This window comes from Gobius niger (assembly GCF_951799975.1).
Source record: "Gobius niger genome assembly, chromosome: 1".
Lineage (NCBI taxonomy): Eukaryota > Metazoa > Chordata > Actinopteri > Gobiiformes > Gobiidae > Gobius > Gobius niger.
This window is the reverse complement of record NC_136852.1, coordinates 19,917,203-19,941,698: the sequence shown is the minus strand read 5'-3', so window position 1 is coordinate 19,941,698 and position 24,496 is coordinate 19,917,203. Positions and strand designations below refer to the sequence as shown.

General features: G+C 43.2%; 1 protein-coding gene across 1 annotated transcript; it reads right to left on the bottom strand.

Annotated features, from left to right (window-relative positions):
- Positions 1-238: 238 nt before the first annotated feature.
- On the bottom strand, positions 239-24,493 carry axl (AXL receptor tyrosine kinase). The gene is made up of 20 exons (XM_079578313.1): positions 24,088-24,493; positions 21,181-21,391; positions 20,796-20,896; positions 20,533-20,715; positions 18,004-18,084; positions 17,808-17,923; positions 15,680-15,875; positions 11,032-11,171; positions 10,266-10,410; positions 10,162-10,179; positions 8,402-8,531; positions 7,899-7,990; positions 5,503-5,598; positions 5,136-5,213; positions 4,844-4,936; positions 4,377-4,498; positions 3,523-3,632; positions 2,953-3,112; positions 2,738-2,874; positions 239-2,230 (listed from the first exon to the last, which is right to left on the bottom strand). Exons 1-20 carry the CDS (start codon positions 24,212-24,214, stop codon positions 1,771-1,773), a joined length of 2,796 nt encoding a protein of 931 aa, XP_079434439.1. The 5' UTR covers positions 24,215-24,493; the 3' UTR covers positions 239-1,770.
- Positions 24,494-24,496: the final 3 nt, after the last annotated feature.

Genomic DNA, 24,496 nt, shown 5'->3' with positions numbered 1-24,496 from the left:
CTGGGGAAGGTGTGCTTGTTTCAGGTGGGGGTTAAGAGGTTAATTATACAGCTTAAGAACAGGGCGCAATTTTACACAGAAACAGATTTATTTCATATACAAAATAAAAATACTGCAGGTATAAAAAAAAATGCATACAAATTAAAACAATGGCAGTGTAATGTAACTATAAAAGTCATCTCCCAATTTGACACACCAGAGGAACCACAGCACATGGAAAAGTCTGGCTCTCTGAAGGCACTGAAGGAAAAAAGGTCTAAAGCAACAGGAAACTAAATAGATGAATATCCATTTAAGTATCAAGTGTAATACATTCACAATAGACCAGAAAAGCTCAAATCCTTATAACCTAGGAAACGGTACCGTTACTGTACATTTAAGGCTACATGTAAAACATATAAACATATGCACAACAGAAATAATTTGCTGAGTAAGTGGTAAAACGAAATTAATCTGAGATTAATGTGTGATTAGGTTTAATGCTGGTAGATTTTGGAGGACTGGTAATTTTCAAAATGTAACTATTTTTCTTCCTGAGCATGTTTTTGGCTTCACTACTTAAATTAGTCTCAGTCAAAGATTCCATTAAAAAAAACACTAAATTGAAACGGTGTCTTAGGAGTCAACAAATATATAACAGTACCATCAACGTACAAAAACACAGCACCCTTCAATCAAAATGTGTGGTTCATAAATCTCATGGGCAAGTGTATATTAAAAGTGTATATTTAAAGGAAATAGATTTTAAATTAAGTGCCTTCATGTTGAAAAGCTGCAGCTCAGGATGGCCTCATTTGTACTGCCAACAATGGCCACCAGAGGGACAAGCCTGCAGTACCTCAAGCAGCCCTACACAGGCTGCAGTATCACTGTATGGTCTCTCACAACTCATCTTTTTTGGAAAGACAATGGAAAAAGAAAAATGTACAGGAAGCGAAAAAGTAAACATGTACAAATAAGACGTACTCTGAAACATTAGTGCAAAAATCATATCAGCAAAACATACAAAGTGTGTAGTAATAACACTGTGCTTTTGTCCAATGTAAAGGCGTAAAATGTCATCTCTGAAGAGATATGCCGCGGTGTCCAACCAGGGATTATTGTACCTAATGTGACCCCTAAGTACCTGCCTTTTCAACACTTTCTGTGGGTACAAGAAATTAAAGATGACAGCTTCGAAGCCCTCATTCACAGCCCTATTGGTCATTAAAACCGTGGTTGCTATAAAATGGTTGAGGAAATGCTTACTCATAGTATTGTCCTTTAGCTCCTGAGTGTCTTTGCATTATGGCAGTGTTCTGGCTGGATTCGAAACTGTTGCGATTGTCCGGCAGTGCGTCCTCTCGAATGCATGCAGTCAGTGGGACTTACAGAATTGACCAATGGCACCAGCGGTATTACAACTTATTAGAAGAATATGACGAGATTGTCTCCAAAATGGAAGCTCTTCTTGTGTTCACCCGCTGCAGTGGTCAGTATGTGCCAAAAGTGGTCCAAGGATGGAACATGCGAGAGGTGAAACAGGCAGCGGTTGAATGCTGCTGTTGCTCAGTGCTTGGATTGTGGAGGAAGTTATTGCTGGTGTTGTCACACAAGTGCTCATAATGTTCTGATCTGTGTATGGCCTCACTTCAGGGGAATGTTTGCAGATGTGTGGGTAAAAATACATTTGTGCAAAAGCAATTGATGGGGCACATTGTGTGTTGTTTTACAGTAAACAAATTCAGTCTTGTTACGGGCACACTGGCATTAACTGTTCATTGTCAGACATCACTGCCAGGGGACTCTCCTGGGCATGTCCCTGTCCTCTAGCAGCTCCACGGTGGGTGTGGGGGCGGGAGTCAGGTTGGGTGTAGAGTGGCAGGACGGCTGTAAGGGCAACGTGGCTGTGGAGGACGAAATGGGCATGTCCAAGCTCTCCATGGAATCGCACAGGGCGCGGTTGGTCTCGTGCTGCGGACAGAGGACGTAGCGGTTCGGGTGGTGCACCTCCACAGTGGTGACAGAGTCCAGGCCTTTCAGACACAGCGGGGAGGGGCCCATAGTGGGGTCACGGCCACCCACTGCTCCCAGCTCCATGGACGACTCCTCCATGTTGACATACAGGATCTCGTCTGGGTCCTGGGGGTCCGGCAGATCGTCCAGGGCCTTCTCCAGCTCACAGCGCAAAGTCTCAAAGGAGGGACGGTCTTTGGGACTCAGCAGCCAGCACGAGAACATCATGGTGTAGCTGGAGAGGGAAAAGATTGAGAAGATTGTTGATCATATCCACACACTAAACTCTTCTTTTTTTTTTTGCTTATGTAAAGAAGATGTGTCCCAAAATAAAATACAGTCAATAATGTATAACTATAACTATGGATCACCTCAGTGCTGCTTTTATAAATTGTACAGACAAAAAGGCAATCTAAAATTCCTTGAAGTCTGTGTTTCTATATGTTTAAACAACTCGGTTTTATATACCAAAGAATTAATTTGAAACTACTTGGATATTATATAGGTACAGATTGTTTATTTTCTTTATAAAGAAAACTATCTGCAGATGAAAAGTATCACCACACAGAGCAAAGACAGGGTTTTTTTTATTTTAAAAAAAACATATTTTACAGTATTTCTTTATATTCCATCCTATAAGCTAGGTCAATCATATGTATATAGCTACATTAAACTGTATTAATGTAGACATAGCCTATATGTCCTTTTATTTGTAATTTAAGGAAAAGGGGGAGAGACTCACATGCTGTCCAGACAGTCCGGAGGCTGTTTGAGACGGTTGCCCTGTCTCAAGTAATCATAGATCTCACTGTTCTCCACTCCAGGATACGGAGTCTGCCCCCTAGTGGCAATCTCCCACATCGTCACTCCAAATGACCACTGAAATCATACAATGTTTTATGTGAACAATGCCGTGAGAACAAACAGTTAATGATATGCAAATACAAGAACACTTACAACATCGCTCTTAGTAGTGTAGACACGGTCCGCCAAGCTTTCAATCGCAATCCATTTCACTGGCATCTTTGAGATCCGGCCCTGTCTGTAGTAATCGCCATTGTAGATCTTTTTAGAGAGGCCAAAGTCTGCTACACATACGTTCATGGCCTCATTCAACCTAAAACAATGACGAACCAGCTTAGCTACACCCTTAACTCTAGTTTTGTGAATTAAAGTTGTTAAAAAGCAAAGTACAGAAAACTGTAATGTATCAGCAGGAAACTGGTTATGTTATGGTCTTCTCATTGTCAAAACAGAATCAGAGTCTAAATTAAGTTGCCACCAATCAGAAAATATATAATTAAAGAGTGTGTTTTTTTTACCCACCATGCATCCGCTTAAAACATTTTCTCAGAATTGCAGATTTAAATGAGAACTGTCACTACAGAAAGTGCGTGCCCTTCCTCATTTATTTTGCGTGTTTATTTCAGATTTGAATGAATATGCTACATGCACATCCCATGAGTTCGGAACAGAAAGAGGAGCAGGAACACTTGGAGGAAGTGAAACAGACAGTGTGTCGCTTACATGCAGTTGCGAGCGGCGAGGTCTCTGTGGATAAAGTTCTTGCCGCTGAGGTACTCCATCCCTCGGGCAATATCGGTCATAAACTTCACCAGCATCTGAGAGGGAAGGTACTGCCGGACAACAGAGAGAGTGGTCACAATTAGACATCAGACTGGACGAATACATCTCGACAGCAGAGGGCGCTGGGGGTGTTGTACACGGAGGGAGGGTGAACTGGCTGCCCTCGCTTTAACACACAGATCCTATGGGAAGATCAGGGTTCAGTTCTATTGTGTTTCTTACTGTTTGCCAAATCCATGGAACAGTTTAGTCTTGTTTTGATTAACTCAGTGCATCTTGAGTCACTCTCTGCAGGGACTTACAGCGTAAAATACTTTTCCATCCAAAAGTGACTTCACTGCTAATGCATTACACTAAATTCTGTGCTGTTGTTTAACCCCACAAGAGGCCAGTAATGGGCTGGGGACGAAATGATTTATATTTGGTAGGTATCCAAGTTTGCAAATGAACCAGGAGTATGCTATTGTGAGGATATGACGTCTTATTGGAAAGTGCCTTTACCCCATTACCAAGAGGATCTCTGCACTATTTGTCAAACGTGGTGAGAGAGTAGTGTTTCGAGGTTTCATTTTTCCACCTGTTTTTCCTGCAATGATGGAGCTTCCTTGTCTCTGTTTAGTATCTTTAGCATTTAACCTGCAGAAGTAGTTCAAAAGGCGTGGTCGGGACAAATGCCGCTCACCTTTGGATCCCGTTCTACTGAGCAGTGGAAGTCCAATAAAGTGCAGGTTGTGTTTGTGCAGGGAGCGTGCAGCAGATTAGGCGTTTTTGATTGTTACAGCGATTGGACTCACCACGGGGCAGTCGCCGAGCCGGGAGTAGAGCAGATAGCTGTGCAGGTCCCCGTGCTTCATGTAGGGCAGGATCACCACGGGAGACGGGTAGCCTTCACTCTCCACGGTCTGCAGACACACACCTGAACAAATACACAGGCTCCGCATTAAGATAAGTGGATAAAAATACACCGAAAGACGCATAAATCCTGTGTGCTATCAGTTCAACGGTGCTGATGCATGCTTAAAATATGCATGGGTCTTTTGGAGAGTTTGTCTTTCAAAAAAAGGGAATGGACATTGAAAAAGGATTCTCTTTGCATAATAGTCATTTCCACGGTCAGATCTATTTTAGTGCAAAAACATATCAAATCTAATTGACTTTAGCTTCACTGATATTATCTGTTGTACAAGCAATACAAAATATTAATACTATTTATTTTATTTTATTTTTATAATGAAATCAAGAATTAAGTGTGGGGATTTACCTAAGAGTCTCATGACATTGGGATGGTCAAACTCCTTCATGCAGGCCGCCTCGCGCAGAAAATCTTCCATTTCTGAGCGTGTGCAGATGGCAACTAAGACAAGACACAAGTTAATGTTTTGTTGGAAGTTCTGTGCAATCACTTCACACAGACTGAGTTCTCATTTACTGATCATAAAGTCAGATGGCTGCCCTCCAAGACCTCATCGTTTGTCACATTGGAGTGCTGCTTATGAACCGGACAGTGTTTTCCAAAAAGAAGACACTCTTTGTAACGCTGTGACTCTACTCACTCTTCATCGTCTTCACAGCCACTTTGAGAACAGACTCCTCTTGAGTGAGCAGCCCCTCCATCACAGAGCCAAACTCGCCTAAAAACAAGCAACAAAAGCACTTCAAATTCAGGTCAAATGCTCCAGAATATTGGAAAAATATTGTTAAAACATGTTAAAACTGTATATGTGAAGAGATCAAAATCAATGGTGATAAAATGTTAATAACATATTTAATGGTTAGTTGTTCAGGCAAAAACAATCATAGAAGAGGGCTGTCTGTGTGCTATGTTTTCAAGCTGCTGTTTGTCAGGCACTCCCAGCACTTTCACAGACACAGCCTCCTCCAGTTTCCCAAAAATGTTATGAGCGCAAAGTCAGGCCCCACCTTCTCCCAGGGTCTTTCCCAGAGTCAGTTTGTGCCTGTCCACCATGACATCCTGCAGCTTCTGCTTCAGCTCGTCACTGATGCCCAGGCTGTTCACTGGAAAACAAGACAACACATATTGTTGGTGATGCAAGAAAGAAAGAGAAAGAAAAAAAAAAGCACTGACTTCCACGAGGACTTTCCGAAAACCACACCGCAAAAACAAAACGATGCTTTCACTGTTGTGTAACTAAGTGTATTTTTCTACTGTGGCCACCTTATCCACTCCTCTTCTCCCTTCTTATCATCAAACACAACATCCACAAAACTCTTCCCAATATCCATCTTTTAAATCTTCCCCTGCACCTCCTGACACTCAAAATGTTTACTATCATGTCAAACCCATCTCATTTATCCTTCAGACTTCTCAGGACAGATCTAAACACACAGTCTAGGGGACGTATGGTGCACTGAGCCCTATGCTCTTCTTACTGTACCTCCTATGCCTTCAAAAACTAGTGCAATATTTATATGAACTAGACAGCTCATTGCAATTCACAATTTGTCTCCCTGCTCCACTCACTTCTGGGGAGTGGCTACTGCTGTTTCAGATACCTGGCTGTAGAACGCCCCAGTGATGACTGACCTGAGTTAGCCCCATCTCTGTCTGAGCGGCATGTGAACCACAGACCCTCCTGCCTGGACAAGTCTCTTGGCCTTTGCCCTTCTGTCCTGAAGCTCCAGCAAGCACTGGAAGTTGCTCCACAGCCTTTAGCCCTATCTGCAGATGGACTGGCATCAGCCCTGGATCTATCTATATCCTTTCTGTCTGTTCAAGGGAGCCGGATCTCTCCTTCAGTGTGGTTCTCCTTGAGGTTTTTCTTTTTTCCACTTTTCATATTTAGTTTATCCTTGCCGAGAAAAACAGGGAACTATCCATCTGTTGCTTCACTGCTGACTGATCATTTGAGTATCATATTTGCTTGTTTGTTTCACTGTTTCATATCTATTTTATTGTTAATTTTCAAATCGTTTGGGAGTTCAACAAAAGCTGTCCCTGGCACAGCATATCTAACCCTATTCAATCTCGTCACTCCTACTGAGAGCTTTAACATCAACATTGACAAAAACAAAACAATAAACCCCTTCATATGTACTGTCAGACCTGTCCCAGATTGCAGGTGTGTGTCTAATAATGCATAGGAAGATATGAGGTCAGAGTGTTTAAGCTTATGGTTAAAACATTTAGCTCCATTCTGCACACTGTGTTTTCACATCTGGACAGGGCTATGACAGGACAGCGCTCCAGCCCTCTCAGCTGCTGTTCTCCCACTATCAATCAGGACAACAATGCGCTCAGTCCACAGGCATGTCCCAACACACGTTATCATGACCAGCTATTAGCCTGTCTATGCATCCACGCAACACACACAGAGCCTCAAGGTTCAAATTTGGGCAGAACCTGTCAACATCAACAACATAAATACCACCTAAATCCCTCCGAGCTTACCCCCTTTTGTCTATTCCCCAAAGCAATTCCTATTCACTCAGAGCGCATGTTATCTACACATCTCAGCCCTCTCGTTTTACCTATTTGACACATTTGGGGGCTGGTTTTTCACTTGGCCTCTTTGCAAGTTAAGGCCTGCACAGGAGGTCTTTACACATATTGAGTATCCACCGCTTAAATGAGATTAAACAGTGATGGGGGAGAAGAGAATTGTATTTCAGTAGTTCAGTTAAGTAAGTACAATTTGCTTCTTTGTGAGCTTAGTTCGTTCGTGTAGTGCAATAGCAAAAAAACAACAAACTTTTAACTACTTAACTTCGGGGTTAGGGTTAACAATTATTTACATCCAAATCTTAAAGCAAATTGACTGGAGAGCTTACAGGCTCTATGCCAGTGTGATTCAAAAGCAGCTTTAACAACAAATGATTCATTTTAATTTGATTCCTCCACAAGAAACAATACGCTGTAACCACCACAGGATTGGATACACACCTGTCAATTAAAACGCACCATGCTGATAACTGAGATTGACCATAGATTTAACCGCACAGCCTAGCATATATTTAACTGTCACTTATGTAATGGTAACGTCCTTACTTCCTTTGATCGTGTAGCATGACTGTTATTCCGGCTTTTGTTGCAAGTAAACAAACCAGTCTGACGCTATGCTGTTTGAACTTGATGGCTGTCTCCGTCAGAATCACCTTGCATGACAGCAGCTGCAGCTCCTACTCACGGGAATTTTACCCTCGACAGGAACGAGCATGTTCTGATGTGACATTTTTGTACTGGAGTGTGAAGCCCATAGGCAGAGGCAAGTTCGGAGCTGCTCATAACTACACGTCGTAAATCCCCGATGATGACATGCTCTTTTTGGGTTGTTTTTTGTTCTTTAAAGTGGACTTACGTGTTGCTTCTGTGGTTCTTCGACTGTACGTGCGACGGGCTCTGTACCTCACCACCAACTCTCCACTTTCCATCATTGGCTCAAAAGCCTCTCTGGAGGAAAAAAAAAGTACAAGGCAAAAGTGAGGAGAAAATAAGTAAGCCAAAAACTGTAAACAATTGTGAAAATAAAGGCTTTCCCAATGATTACAGCCAGAGGAATCAAAAAACAGCAAAATAGTTCTTGATAGTATATTTACTTGATGGTATCATGTCCGGCCATATAAGCCACATAATAAAACTGAGCAACTGTAAATTTGTACACAGCTCGAATAATTCAGGTCTAAACTGCATAAACACAGCTGAGGAGTCCATAATTCACCAAATTAGTGGTGGTCTCTCAGCACAGATGTTTCCTGGTCTGTCCAAGTGCTTCAGAATGCATGCAGAATTGAGCGTCTAGCTAAGAGGAATGTTAAAACTGCAGATTTCGGGTTTGGCAAAGCTTTAGCCGTGGTCCCGTACCCGAAGCGCGTCTCCTTTCGCCGCAGCTTGGCCACATAAACAGCCATGAGCACAGCGATGGATACGGCTCCAGCGATGGCCATCACCACGTACCACCAGTGCCAGGAAAAAGCCGGGGGCGAAGATTCACCTGGGGGAGGATGATGACAGGTTATTAACCAGTAAACAGGATGTGGGTGTAAGGCTAGAACAGTGTTTTTAGTAACAAGATTAGTACTGGGGAAAAGTGCAGTTATTTAGCCAAAAACAGGTGGAGGTGGAAGCCTGAGTAATGTTGGCAATTCATCTTTTCAGGGAATTTTTCTCATCTAGCACTCACACAATATTGTAATATCCCATCAACTTGGTTTCTTGTTTTCTGCACCTGCTATGAACCTGATTTTGAACTGGTTTAACACCGTAACCCCCACCTGAACCCAGTGCATTTTCTCCAGTTTGGCATTACCTAAATCTAAAGCAAAAGAGCGACAGAAGCAACAATAACACAATAATAAAAAGCGACAAACCCACGACTAAAGAGTGATGAAAAAGCAACACAAAATCAACAAGACTGACAAAAAAGGGACAAAAAAGGGACAAAAATGTGACGAAAAAGTGAGCGAAAACACTCAGAAAACAGGTCAAAAACGTATTAAAAATGTGACAAAAAAGTTAGGATCAGTTTCGTAGGTCTTTCACCGGCACCGAGAAGCTTTTAGATGTGGGTCAAACTGATCTGGAGAAAATGGGTTAAAGCTTTTTTTTTTAGTCATTAATTGCCCGTGAGAGTAAATACTTTGCTGACAGAAAAGACAAAGGGAGAGAGGGATATTGTACATCCAATGACACAATGGAGATCATTTTTTTCACTCAAACCTGGATGTAAATACTGTTTAAGTGGCGCTAGCCCGCAGTTAGCTTTGCCCGTTAGCCTATTAGCTTCTTTTCGTAATTCTATTAGTGTGTCTTGCGCCTCCGACCCGGTGCTGGAAAGTTGCAATTGTGGTTTTCTGGCCTGAGACACCAGGGGGAGATGAAAGACCCCCCCCCAATCATCCCATTAACACTTGTATTAATACATACAATTATATAAGATTATTGAAATGTGGTTTTCAGTTCATTTTTCAGCCTTTATCAGTTTCTCACTGTCGCTCTTAGGTGGACATGCTGTAAATTATAGCATTGTTATGACTGTGTATGTGTTTATGTGGTGGCGCTGACTTGCCTTGGTCGGACGAAAACCAAACTCCACGTTCTAAATATAGGAGTCCTTTTCCGCAGCTGTAAATACGTGAGTAGAGTTGTCCCACTGGCAACATTACATTTATTTCCAGTCTCCCACAGCCTCCTCCACCCACTGTTTGTCTGTAACTTTCTCACTATTCCCTCCCCCTACTCCCCCCCCCCCCCCCCCCCGTCTCCCTCACCGTTTCTGTCTCTTGTTGTTTCAATTGTCAGACTAAGCAAACAAAGATGTAGCACTGTTCCGGGCCTGTGATAAATATTTATGACGCGTCGCCTCAGTCAACCCCCCCCCTCCCCCCAGCCTCCCGATAACCCCCCTCCTTATGAACATCTTCTCCTTTCTCTCTTTCTTCCTTTTTATCAGATACTCAGGAAGGAACTGGCAGTCTCACAGAGGAACCAGGGACAGAAAATAAGAAAGGGAAGTTGTGCGGTGAAAAACACTGATCTCACTTCCCATTACTGACAATAAGGCATTTAAAGAGGTCAAGAAAGAACATAGCGGTCAAATAACGGCAAGCAAGAACTTAACTCACCTTTCATTCCCTCCATTTCTGTAGAAGTGAAAGAGAGGAAAAGAATTAACATTTTGCAAGCACTTTTTTTTTTTTACACCATGTATAAATTGCGGCCCCCTAACCTGGCGTGATGAGCATGAGAGTCTGGGTGGGGGTCCAGGGTCCGGGGCCTGCTCCTGTGTAGGCGCAAAGTCGAAAAGTCACATTGGACAGAGGGGCAGAGAGGTTGATGGACAGCTCTGTGTCCAGGCCAGTCTCCACAGTGATCTACAAAAAACAGAGTGAATAGTATAAGGTTAAACATTCAATGGCTTGGTTGAAAATATGAATATTCTTTAACCTCTTAACCCCCAGCGGAACCAAGCACATTTTCTCCAGTTTGGCTTTGCCCAAATCTAAAGGTTTCTTGGAAAAAAGTGTCAAAAGAGCGACAAAGTGAGATGAAAGCAAGGATGAAAATGCAACAAAAGAGCGAGAAACACATGGCAAAAAGGTGATGATAAAGTGACAAAAATATCACAAACAAGCACAACAGAAAAGTGACAACAACGCAACAAAGGAGTAACAGAAAAGTGATGAAAATGTGACAGTGCGGTGAAAAACGGACAAAAACGCGATGAAAACGCAATAAAAAAGCAAAGAAAACAAAATTCCAACAACATGAGGGAAAAGATCCGTTTAAATGAGTTTTGCAGGTCTTAGCTTTCAAATGAGGCGTTACACTGGCCTAAAGGCTGCAACCTTTTAGATTTGGGTAAAAATGAACTGGAGAAAATGCACTTGGTTAAGGCGGGGGCTAAGAGGTTAAAGCCCTGCTGCTATTTGCTGAATTCCCAGGTCTAAAAATGATGGGCTCACAAGTGCACAGTTTGATAGCCTCACACTAACCTGTTGCTGGGCCGGGGTGCTGTACTCCACCATATAGCCCTGCAGTTCTCCATTGATCTTCCCTGGGGGCTCCTGCCATGTCATGAGCACGTCTGTCCCATTAAGCACCGCGCTCACATTCACCGGTGGATTTTCTGGCACTGAAACAAACAAAGAACATTAAAAACATATTACTGTAAGGCATTTGACTTTAGGCACAGTGTCTTCTCCATGATAGGAGTAGGAGTCAGAGTCTAAATTTAGCAGAGGAGGACACTTCCAGAGGCCAGTGGGCTGTAGGTTAGCCAGACGTGTGTTGTTTTGACAGCCTGAAGCCTTTGGGGTGTGACAGCTGTGGGCTCAACACATCAGAGGGGGCACTGCATGGCTTCATTAGACAAATAAGGCAGGATTCGTGTTGGTTGTGCTCCTCTTTCTGAATCCTGTATGTCACTGCCAAGTTTTAGCCAATTTAGACAAATATGTTGCAGAGCCTGTACCCAGAGGAGATATGTTTTTGCTTGAAATAGTCTGAGGAATTTTTGTTTGTGAGAGATTAGTATTGCAAAGCTCTACATTCCACTCACTGAGCTTTTGCAACAGCCAGAGACGGAGTTGGGGCCCCTTTGTCTGGTTGTCAAACTTTTTTCTTTTTCCCGGGGAGGTGAAAAAGTCTATAACGAGCTTTTGCACATACATACAGTGTGAGTTGGAGAAACACGACCCAGTCTATATGGATGATGTTATCAGGAAGCGTTTCGAAGCTGATTGTTTCCACATGTGGTCCCTGTTCAGTCAGCAGCAACAAAAACAACCCCAGAATCGAAGTCTCCACCTTCGTTCCGTCACCCAGCGCACACGCACTCCCTTTCTTCTTCACTGCTTCCCCTCCTCTCTTTGTTGCCGACATTTTCCAAGATCGCCAACCTCAAGTCACCTCTTTGCGAAAGCCTTTCTATCTTCTACATGTGAATCTTCAATCTCGGCATCGCTCAAAAGTAGAGGTGGGCAAATGAAGGCCTGGTAGGGGTCACATGTGGCCTGTTTAGCGTTTTAATCCAGACGAGAGCAATTAAACCTGATCAATTCTTTAGATTGGTTTGAATAAAAACAACAAAAACACAAACCAACCAACACCACCACAGATCTCTAGTTAGTTTGTATTACAACAGAGTAATTAGTGTGCAAATTGCAAATGCAATTTTCCAAATGTTTTTCCCAACAGTTTCCCAAAATCACAACTGCATCTACCTTATAAGCAATCTGTCATTGCCAATTCAGTATTTACAACTACCCCAGACAGATTTACAGCCTCTAGGGCAGGGGTCAGTAACCTTCATTATAAAAAGAGCCATTTTGCCCCCTCTTACTCCAAAGAAAAATAGTTTGGAGCCGCAAAATATAAACAATTAAACATTTCACTCTTTTGTTAAATTTGACCTGTTACAACCACGGAATACAACATACAGCGGTGCAGTCTGTGTAGGCCTACCGGTACTTTGAAAAAGCCAATATTAAACAGTGAAATATGCAGGCGTTTTGGGGCCTTCCTATATTTGTGTAAATAATAAAATTGTCAACACCAAAGTGATCCATTACAAGGAAGCTTAAAGGGACTATAAAGAGTTTAAAAATGTTAAAATTATGCATTTTCCTCCCTCTACATGTTCCAGCCATGTCTTAATGTGTAGAATGAGCCCAGACCTATTCACCACAACTGCCTCTAAAATCCTGTACTGTCACTGTCAGTTGTTAATTCGTCAGTTGCCGAATTTCCGTCATGCATGACTTTAATATAGAAACTGCAGTTAACTGCAGTAAGACCTGAGGTGGCAGTAGTGAGTATAAAAATAACAATAATCCTAGTCCCTAGGATAAAATCAAATGCACAGCACAGTAAATACTGGACAGTAGCACCAGAGAACAAAAATCAAAAATCATACAAAGTATGTAGAATTTCTAATCAGAATCACAAAAAAACAAAAACAAAACTATACAATACTCATTTTCTGCTGTCTTCTGAGTTTAAAATCCTGCTGGAAAATAAAGAGCTGCACAGCAACAAGGTCATAACTAAACATGCTAAAATGGCCTTTTCTATATTAAATAAGTCAAATATTGTGTTGGCTGTTAAAACGAAATGTTTTAAAGTTCTTTGTCTTCCACATAAAAGCGTCTCAAAGCTGAGAAAACAACACTTCTTGCCAATTGTTTAACCAGCAGAAGTTTACATCTGCATCCTCCGAAAGATACTGTTACACATTCTGTTATGTGACACTATTTGTAGACCAGAGTGAGAGTTGTCCTAATACATTTGAATGCTATTGTTCATATGAGTCAACGTTTATAAGGAAAGGGGTCATGATGGAGAACATCTATGACTCAGAACTATGTCTTTCACCATAAATGAAAACAGACCTTACTCCTTAGTGTTCCTCAGATGGGAACAGCATTAGTGTCAGTGATATCAAATGTGTCACAACTTAAAAGCACGTGTACAATCACTTTTCACTGTAAAATAGTCCATTGACTAAGTACCATGAGTAGACAAATGAATGTGGTTAGATTTAGCTGATTGTAGCATTGAACAGGATTAATACCTGTGAGTCAGAGGCGGTAACGACGGTGAGATTTTAACTGGTTCAGGGGCATCGACTGATATATAATGTAACACATGTGTGGATGATTCAGAAAACATACCAAAAAGCTCTAGTCCTAAACTAACTCCGACCCAAACTGAGCTTCCCTGAGCTACAATGAAAATTAGTGAAAGTAAGTTGGTAATTGTTTTATATACTGTACAAGTTGAACTATGTCCACCCTTTTACGATGGTATCATTGTGCTCTAAAGTAAAGTGTTGCCGTTTCTTAAAGCCCCAAGGTGGAATATTCCAGGTTAGACATTGCAAACTCACAGTACAGTTATGAGTGAGGTATGAGCAGAGGCGAGCCCCCTTACAGTAAAGACATGTTTTTGTTGTTAGAAACGTGTCACCCATAAAAATTAAATAAATGCAGTATGGCTTTAAGAATTTGTAGTATAGAAGTAGTTATTTTCAAACCTCTCAAGCCTAACACTTGGTGTTTGCTGAACATGTCTAGGACTGATAGCGTCTGGGCCACGAGGGTCACCTTGCTTCCTCTCCCCCCCAGCAGACAGCGCCCCTCCCTCTCCGTCTCTCTCTGTGCTCTCCTTCTTTTGGGATCACAACGGGCTTTGGGAAAATAGCTGCACGAGTGTTTTCACAAAGCCGGCCCTTCCCCCCCCCATCTATTCCTTCCCCTGCACCCACCAACAACCCACTTTTTTCCCACAGTGACCAGCGAGCGTCTTGGAAAGAGACATTACAGGTCATTTGAGGTCAACAAATGAAAGGACACAGCAGCAGAGCAAAACTTGTCGCACTTGTTTGGAAAGCGGGAAAACAAAGTCCACTTGATGTTTGTGCGCGGTGTGGAAAAGAAATGCTACTTTTTCCAGTGCTCTCGAACGTCATTACAGAACTCTATGGGAATGGGGCTGACAAAAATGCAGCTATGAAGTGAAATACACATAGGAATTAAGGAGGGGTGATGGATGGGGAAGTCCGTGCCAGGATGACACATGTAAGAGATAGCAAAGCACATTTCTACAAGACGGAGTAATAAGAAACAAACGATCTCTTGGCCATTTCAACAAAGATAGAAAAAAATGAACTGAACGTTTGGTTAAAGTTGACATCCCAGAAACAAAGATCGTCCAGAATGTACCTCTCCTCTTTCTGCTTTACACCCAACAGCTTCATGAACTCTACAACAGGGGAAGTTGAACAATATGTCAAAATGTGTGCGTTTTTTTACTGAAATGAAACTTATTCCATAAACAAAAGTGACCTGTGTGTGTTTTTTACTAACTGTACACGTTACATACTTCTGCCTTTCTGTTTATGGGAAACTCGCTTATTAAAAATCATAACTCAAACACGACTCGCCCCGTATTCGTCCACCAACATATCTTCCCCCATAAGCTGTTTCCATTCCTGTCCACGGGCTGAGAGAGAGGAGCATGAGCTGGCATGGAAAATCCCACCTCTGTATAAACTCAAGCAGTCGTTTGGAGGGAGTCGCTCGCCCTCCCAGTGCCTCTTGCTCTCCATCTATGCACACTGTCAGTGATGCTGTACCCTCTGCCGTTTAGGTTTACATTTAAGCGGTGAAGTAAAGCAACATGGGTCTGGCAATTGTTATACACACAGAGCGGGAGGCAGTTTAATGAGCAACAGCAGGTTTAAGTAAAATGATTCTTTATGTCATGTCGTTTTATGAAAATATATAGTTTATGCACTAAACAAGCCATGCATCAAGCAGACTGTTCATCTCCTATGGAAGTACTATGGTTGTGTCTCCAAATGGTGCTCTAGAATAAAAATATGACATTATTCCTTCCACAAGTCATCACTAAACCTTACAGAAAATGCCATCACAACACTAACCACAAACACTCCAGCTGATATCTTACAGTCAAAAAGAAACGTACAACATTTGGCCTAGTTCACTGCATCTAAAGCATTCGATAAGAACACTTCAGTCTTATTTTCAGACTTGAACTTCACCCGTGAGAGGCAGATAATCGACTGAGACACACGTGAGTTCACTGTCACACAACATACGCAACAGTCCGGAATCTCACCTCCTTCTCTGGTGTGCATTTCCACCCAGGGCGACCACTCAGACACCCCCTGGCTGCTGTGGCAGGACACCCTGACTGCATACAGGCTGTGGGGCTCCAGGTCCCCGATCAGGTGAGAGGCAGGGGGGATATTCACGTTCTGATTGTGGATCATGTGATCGGGTCCAGCCGCGAAGGCCTGCGTTGCAAGTTTGGCCTGAAAGATAAAAGGCATCTATCGGTATATTTTACAGTAAAAATGTTATTCTTTCCTTTACCCTCCAGAGCCCCTACAGCAAATCCCAAGTGTGCAAAGATTTACTGTGATCAGGGCAGTCAAAAAAGCATTTGACGTTCAGAACTGCATTCTTATTTTCTGGCTGACTGATCTTTTCCATTTTAGCATTTTATACAAAAGTCCTGTTGTGCTGTACACTAGGCCATGCTGTGATTGAAATAGTCTAAAAGCAGAGGTCTTAAGGTGTAACAGCCTAAATAGCCTAATGCATCATTTCTGCTTTCAACATGAGCCAAACTCAGCAAGGTGCATTCAAAACAACACTCCTAAACCAAAGATTACAGCTGGGAAACTGCTGCCTCTGCACTAGCCTCTGTTGTTAACACTTTTAAAGAGGAACATGGAGCCAAAAATGTGTCATTACAGCAATTCATGAACCACATTAAAGTTGCTGTTTTGGCCACAGATAGCGCCTCCAAGGTAAGCTGCACAGAAAACCTGCCGCAGTCTCGCAAACAGGTAAGTCTAGTGTGTTAGGAGTAGCTGGAATAACCAGCTTCAACAATGGGTTTGGACACAAAAGTGCTAAAGTGGCAGGAGCAGTTGGGTCGGTCCATATGAGGTGCTGTGAATGAGAGTGGAGCATAGACAGTCCTTCCGGGCGCAGTGAATCACTATCTAAGCGTAAACACAAAGTGCGGCTAATTCAATTGAAACAGTCATCTGTGAGTCACACTCCAACCAGCATTCCCAATGCATTGCTCAAAGTAAAAAAAACAGCTTTCAGGACCATTTGCAACTTTGTTTTAAGTTCAACATTCTTTGCTAATGTCTTTTCTTCTTTTACTCGTAAATCTGTCTACATGTATTACTGACATTCTTGTAATACTTTAGAATTACTCATGCTTTCAGGCACTAGCTAAAGATTATTACCAACTGGTTGCTTATTTACAAAGCACCTTTTAGGCCCCTTTAGATTTATTGGATTGGACAGTCAAGAGTGAAATGGGGGTGAAGAGCAGTGAGAGACACTGAGCAAATAGTCAGAGTTCTGACTCAAAATCACAACGATGGAGAATGCAAGGTGCCATAATCTGCAACCTATTCCCCTAGGCCATTGTACAGTGCATTTATAACACATAACTTAAAGCAATTTCTTTTTGTTTTTGTTTGATGATTGCAATTATGTGCACATTAGAGCCATAAGTACTTTTTGGGCCAGTCCAAAGTTTGCATTAAAGGAAGGGCATCCGACAGTACAGTCATTATGGAAACTTACATTTAAAACAAACTTACTATTGTTTTGATGATAATCTATTACAGCTTTATTACTGGCTGAGCAGTGAGTAACTCTCATCTTGGACCTTTTCAAAGAGGGATAGCTTGGCTTTGTTCACGTTTTTCCATATTTCTTTTGTCTACACAATGATCCATTAACATTCACGTTTGCCCCATTTTATTGAGGCCAGCCCCTCTCCCTGTTCCCCAGCGAGGGTGCAGTGCTGCAGAGGGTTGAGCCAAAAAACGAGAGGGAGCAAGAGGGGAGGGGGGCCTTCGAGGTATGAGGGGCAGCTTTATTAGAACCAGACGTTTTAGGGTGGTGCTCTGGTTGTGCCTCTTCCAGGAGAAATTATTCAGAACTGAGTTAGTGGCAGAGTCGGGGAGAGAGGGAGTGGTGCCGGGTTAGTCCAGGAGGCCACTCTCCCAAACTGAAACATGATCCAGTAGTACGCGGATTGAAAAGGGAGGGGCCTGGGGTGAGTTTGAAGAAAAGAAAAGCTTTGTCTTATTCTTTTAAAAAGGAGCTCCCAGTCCTCAAATACTCTTTTTGTCTCATTTAAAATAGCGGTTTCCCTTTAGGTCTTTGTATTGACTTTTCTCATTTGCCTGAGTTGCATTGTATTGTCTCACCTGAACAGAGCAGTGGATTATGGGGTAATCGCCTCCAAACCCTGGCTGCCAGGTCACACGCAGGCTGTCCTGAGTGAGCTCCTCTGCTCTGAGGTTCTGAGGTTGAGCTGGGAGCACTAAAAGAAACAGGAAAAGACACTTATAGGACAAAAAAAAATGACAACAAACACAGTGTAAGAGTAGGAGAGACACCCACCAGTGATGACACCTGAGCCCGAGGTGGCGACGCCCTTGCGATTATGGGCCTCACAGGAAAAGGAGCTGGTTCTGTTTAGTCCTGAATGGCACAATATTACATTTAGTCATTCATTTCTTTTTAAAGATACATTCAAAGCAATTATATGAGAGTGAGATCATGCAAGCGCCTAATATATCAGTATTTTATTAAGTTGTAATGACGGAACAGAAGGCGTCATGTCACAAAGAACCATGTGGTGGATAAAAACATCTGAGTTTGTGCCCATGTCAAAAAGGCGGAGGCTGCTTACTGTAAAGGGCTAAACACATGGACGTACAGTGACAGAGAGCAGAGAGAGTGGACCTCAGTGACTCACGGCTCACTCACACATTCCACCACTGCCCTGCTCCACACAGACACGTGACCCCTGCACTCTGTCACAGCAGTCACAAACACAGGCTCAGGCACAAATCTGCTGTGCGCGGCTGCCGGCTCCACTGACACATGCCGCCATTGTGTTCGGGACAGAACAGGACCGAGCCGGCACTGTTTGGCATTGAGTTATGGCACAGGGAAAGGGGCGGAAGTGACCACTGACTGTGTGAGGATCTCTAGCCAGGATTACATCACTTTCTATCAGCCAAGAGTCATGGCTCATTTCAAGCAACTTGGGCTGAACAACTTTGCAAAAATGTCAAATAATGATGTTTCTTAACAAGTTTTACGCACAACCAGGAGCATTAACACTTCTCGGGCTTTAACACTGATAAAAGCCTGTAGCATGGTAGAGTATTATAACTCTCACTGTGTTCATCCCTATTGGCAGCAAAAGCCTTTCCAGCTCTATTGTATTATATTGAAGGCCTGAACCTCAGTGCACACCAGAAGCACATGGCTACTTAATATGCAAGTACTTAAACCCCCAATCTTAGCTGTTGAACTCGATTCTACCACAGTTTTGACACTGCTCTAAAGGCTACACTTAAGAACTGCAAAGACAACAGGACTTCTCTGTAATAATTATGTTTTAGGCAGGGCATCCTCAGTGAGAGTGCATGTCGCTGTGTAGCCTATGTTGCATTTGTGGGTGTGTCACAGTAAGCCTAATATTATTTACTTATTATGGGACATTGAAAGTGGGCCAGACCAGACTGTTTAAGGTTAAGGTTAAGGTTCTTTATTTGTCACTATAAAACAACTGTACATTGAAATTTATCCTCTGCATTTGACTCATCCTTCGACACCGCTGGGACGACCCGTAAGTCGTCCCAGCGGTGTATTGGGCATTGGGCGGCAGCAGTACCACCCACTTACAGGAGGGATCCATCTCCAGATGTGGAGCCAGGCTGATGGTCAGAATCACCTGGCTGGAGGATTTTTTGCTGTACGTGTTTTTAGTGGTAGGGGAAAGCGGATCACAGGAAACCTATGCAGACACGGGGAGAACATGCAAACTCCACACAGAAAGGCCCCATCTAGGTGGGAATCGAACCTGCGACCTTCTAGCTATGAAGCACGAGCACTAACTGCTGTGCTACCGTGCCGCCCGAGAGCATATTTCCTAAACAAATGCTGCCTTTATGATTCAGCAATTGTGTCCATTCGAACTGTAATTCTGAGATTGTGAACTTGCCGCCGGAGCAAATATCTCTGGAATAGCTAAAAATCACACCTGACTGTTACAAATCTGCAAAGAAGCTGGCGTAACTTTGAAACAAGGTCTGAGTGAAAGTTGAGTGCTGACTTTACAACTTTGGGTGCAAAGTCTAAAAAAGTCTTGCAAATGCTGTCAAAAGAACTGACAGGTAGATCCTAAAGGGGGTTAGGGCTACGATGCTTTGTTTGGTGCGATACAGCTCATGTCCCTGGAAAACTGGAAGAGCTTATGTGTTTCTGAACCTGCAACCATTGTTCTATTTTTGCAACACAACAACAAAAACAGTTATTTTATTGCAACTATTTTTAAAACACATCCTTGTGATTTGTGGAAAATGTAGGATAGTTGCATCCGTTTGAATCTCACACCCAGTGCATGGTTTGTACAATGTCTCCATTTTATTGATAGTGATTATCTTTTTCTTTGAAGTTTTGTTTTTGTGGTGTGCCAGTACAGCTGTCCATTCCTGGGACATGAGCAAAGGTTACCGTCAAAGGGGCCTGGTCAGCGCCAACCTGCTCCAATGAGTCAAAACTTTAGCCCCACTCTCTGCTGCTGCCTCTTGCTCACTCCTTCCTCTGTGACTCATCCATGTGGGTCGACCGCTGGACTTCACAGCAGTTTGTGAGCTGGCACAACACAGATGTTTGCTTTGAGGCAAACAGCGAATCCTTTGCTTCTTTCTTTTGAGGCATTCCTTTGTTTAGTATTGTGTTTATGTAATTGTCACTTGCCTATTTTGTCATCTGCCTTTATCCATCCCCAATGACAAAACACAAAAGAGCACCTGGCGCTCTACCTCAGCTCTAAATCAAGAGGCAAGAAGCAAGAACCTCACAAAAAAAGACATGCAACACATCTGTGCAAGTGTAAGACCATAAAGGGGGCACCTGTAATATTGAGTGTCGAGGGGGACAGTGCCACTGGGTCACTTAAGGCGTTGAGGGGGACCCCGTCCTGTAGCCAAATGACCCGAACCGGCTCAGGGGGCCCATGGGCGACACAGTGCAGGCTCACAGACACATTAGCCACTATAGACATGTGCTGAGGTTCCACAGAGAAATGAGGTAGACCTGCAGAAAGTAAATAAATGGATTCATGGATATGTTTTTGTATGCTGCATGAAAGTACAGGCACTACTAGATAAACTCACCCTCCAATTGAATGCTTCCCTCATCGGAAAAGGCCTGCTCAGCTTCGATGAAGACAGCGCATTGGTATGAGCCCATGTCAGTCAGCTGGACTTTCTCAATCCTGTTTAGTTTTAGAGTAAAGAGCAGGGATGAAAGAAAAAAATCAAACAGGGCAAGCTTGTTATCCTTACAGATCACCTAATATTTCAACGTACATTACTTGTTAAATGTAAATATTTGTGTGTCTGAAAGGGAATTTAACGCTGAACCCAATGTGTCTAGGTCTTCGTGTGTAAGTTCTTAAGTTCATTCTTAAACCCTTCTAAAACCTGCATCCCACTGTTCTTTTAACCTAAATGCAGAAATACCAAACATATATAGAGTGCCAATGCTGAGTGCTCTCACCTGAGGGTGCTCATGATGGTCCAGGTGTGGCGTCCCGTGTGCACCTGGGACTGGGTAGTGTCTGCCAACTGAAGGGGCTCTCCCCTGTGAAGCCACAGCACGTCAGGGGGGTCCTCCTCCTCGCCCCCCGCCCCCTTCAGAGTACACTGCATCATCACAGGCCTCCCCAGAGATGAGATCACTGTGGCAGGGCTGCGCTCAAACTCTAAATCTGTCAAATGAAATACATGTTTTTAAGGCCAGTGACACAACTGTTTGAAATGACCTAATGCAGTCCCACCATAAAACACAAGAATAAATGATAATGGTTGTATTAGATCTAAAAACCTTTAGTATTGATAAATCACTATTGACTTACATATCGACTCTTTCGCCTATCAACTTAAATTGCACCATATAGACAGGGCATTATTACCCCTGGCCGAACAGAGTCTGGTTATCTGGTGTCTCTGCTGATAGAGGAGCCAACCTGAGAGGGACGGGCTGATAGGGGACAAAGGCCTCTTGTTGGCTGCCCCCAGCTCAGTGCACAACTCAAAGCGGTCAAGGTTTCACAGCAAAGAACATCTGTGAATCTGCTTAAGTTTGACAAACGTAGCAGGAGTGGGTAAAAAAAATTGATGAATATGACTTTATCTGGCCTTTTTGCCAACACATCAACTCTGGTGCATTTGTATCTCTGCATAATTGCAGAGTAATGTAAGATTTAGAGATTGAGAAGTACAACAAAAACCTGACATAGCAAGTAGGGCTGAATAACATATGAAAACTAGTTGCAATTGTGCAACTAGTTCTTGCAACTGTGATTAGATTTACAATGCATGTTTAAAAGTTCAGATCTTCAGATTAGCTACAAGGTCTGAGATCTGTAAATTGTGGCCATTAAAATTGCAACATTGAAGCAGTCCTGATCCTAAGCATTCCATTACCCACACATAAATATCATCAAGTGTCGATTTGAGTTCCAGCAGACGCATGTTTTGACTCCTGAGGCAAGAGTTACACCATGACTGATTTATACCGCCATGTCTGTAAAGATTTTCTCAAGCTTGTCGGCCCACCTTCCTCGTCCGCTTCACTGACAACCTCTGAACTCCAACCCCATGATTGTGACCCTGAGGGGGGGGGGGACTCCACGGTAACTCAAGTGACCCAAACACACACAAACACACAAATCACGCTCAGGGGCTAGATTTATGGAGTGAGTCCATACATTGGTCCAAGTTGTTGAATCACTTAACCAAGCAGCTTTGCATAGTCAAACAGTCCCTCTGAAGCTTCGCCGCCCCTCTCTGTCTGCGCTTTTTCTGTCGCCACTAAAAGTCATTGCCTCCCTTTATTTTTCACACTTGACTAGGCGCTTTCAGGGATCAGCATGGCCGTGACTTTGTTTTTCTTTTTTTTTTGGTCAATGCCACATTGGACAAAGGCAGACCTACTTTTCCTCTTGATGCTGCATTCATATCATAATAGAGCTAGCGGCGCACCAGGACAGACATGCCTGACCTGTATACTTTTATGTGTGGCGTGATAATGACTGTCCATAGTTGCTTCATCCCCTCCGCCTTTGTCCTCAGCAGCTCCCCTCAAGGTCCAACACATTTTCTTCCCTTTGGTGCCATGGGCCAGAGCGCCTCAGTCTTTTGCCCCCCCATGTTAAATGTCAGTGGACTGGCACATTCCCCAAATACTCAACACAGTTCATGCATTTGTCCCATTCCCAGTGGCTTTTTTGACGCCACATAATTCAGCCTCCCATGCACCACGGCGCCTTTGCCCTTTTTCTCATCTCGCCTCCTATTCATGCCTTTCCTTTAGATGAAGCCACCTCCCCTCCCAAACTTCCCCCCCCCTACACTTTTGCCCCCTTGCCCCCCATTCATCACGAGCCTGTTAGTTTGAGTCATCAGCCCGCTCTGACTAAAACCAAATCACTGCACACACTCTGCATCCCCCCCCTTCTCACTCTCCTGGGGCCCCCCTCCAAAACCATTACAAAAAAAAGTTATCCAAGAAAAAAAAAACCTGTAAAACGTTCACTCTGAGCTTATAAATCATAGGGCTGTGCAGGCACTGTCCCTGTCATGCAGAAGTTAGGGGCCCAGGCAACACAGCTGGGCTATAATGACCAAAACATATGAGCTGACAGATTTTATTGGTGCTCATTTTTAAGACCTAACATGACACACGCTCCATGCCTCAAATCACAGAGGAAGGCCTTTTTGCTTGCTATATTATTGTCTTTAGCATGTAAACAATTGAAGTAACATCATGCCTCAATTAGTTTTGACAGTTTAAAGATTTGAACATGCAACTACACTGTGTGGGCTTCTCTTTCGTTAATCACCAATATCCAAAGCTATTTTACACACAAAGTGAATCTTTCCTCTTTCAGATTACACCTGGTGTCATTATAGCAAATAATGAAACTTTTCCTTTGCAACTTAGTTTGGTGTTTTCTTTCACCAAATGCCCCTCATGACACAACCAAACCTAACTCATCTTTAGGGCTGCAGCACGAAAATAGTGAATTGTGAGTGTTGTATCAAACAGCCTCATTTGAGTTTCTGTGCGTTCAGAATGCGTAACTGTTTCGCGTCCCCTTGACCTTTCACCAAAGACCAAAACAATCCGAAATCTTCCCATAAAACTAACGTGTGTTTTGTTTTCTTTGTTGCCCTTGTTTACGGCGCACTTTTACAAGTCTAGAAGTCACGTTGCCAGATGCTGAAGGCACACAGATGTGGTCTCCCCCGCCACCTCAAAGCAAATTGGATTAATGAGCTGTGAGCTGGGGGCAAAGCTGGACTAATTGCTCGTTAAGTGTGTTTTCCCCACTTAATTCAACGACAGTCAACATGTTCGCAACTTCACAAATGGCAGCGCAAAGGATTCTTTTTAACCTACCTGTCAGTGTCCTCGCCGGACCGACACACAACACCGCCACGGCCAGGCAACGCAGCAGCACCGACCCGACAGATGCGCTCATGGCTCTTCTGGAAGCGAGAGGTTCGAGGCGCAAAACCGTGGTCATCTCACACACATGGCAACTTCGCCAAGTGTTGAAGAAGCTCTCCTTTGACTCCAACAGATGATGAACATGCGATTATCCACAGACCAAATCAAAGAGGACCCACTCGTTTCACTTCCCCCTGGAAACAAATCTGCGCTCGCTCACTCGGGTTGTTTTGAATCTCTGCGCGCACTCTACGCACTCATTCAAACACTCCAAAGAAAAAAAAAGCGTTGAAAAAACACAGATAAAGTTATCCAAAGTTTGGTTTCCGTCTGTGGCCGATGCGTGTGTTTTCCTGTA

Excerpts from the sequence above, each read along its gene's own strand:
- axl (XM_079578313.1), bottom strand. The coding sequence starts at position 24,214 with ATGACCACGGTTTTGCGCCTCGAACCTCTCGCTTCCAGAAGAGCCATG. Across the intron at positions 4,937-5,135 it reads GGCTGTGAAGACGATGAAGA|TTGCCATCTGCACACGCTCA; the intron begins GTGAGTAGAGTC and ends GTCTTGTCTTAG. Across the intron at positions 2,875-2,952 it reads ACACTACTAAGAGCGATGTT|TGGTCATTTGGAGTGACGAT; the intron begins GTAAGTGTTCTT and ends GTATGATTTCAG.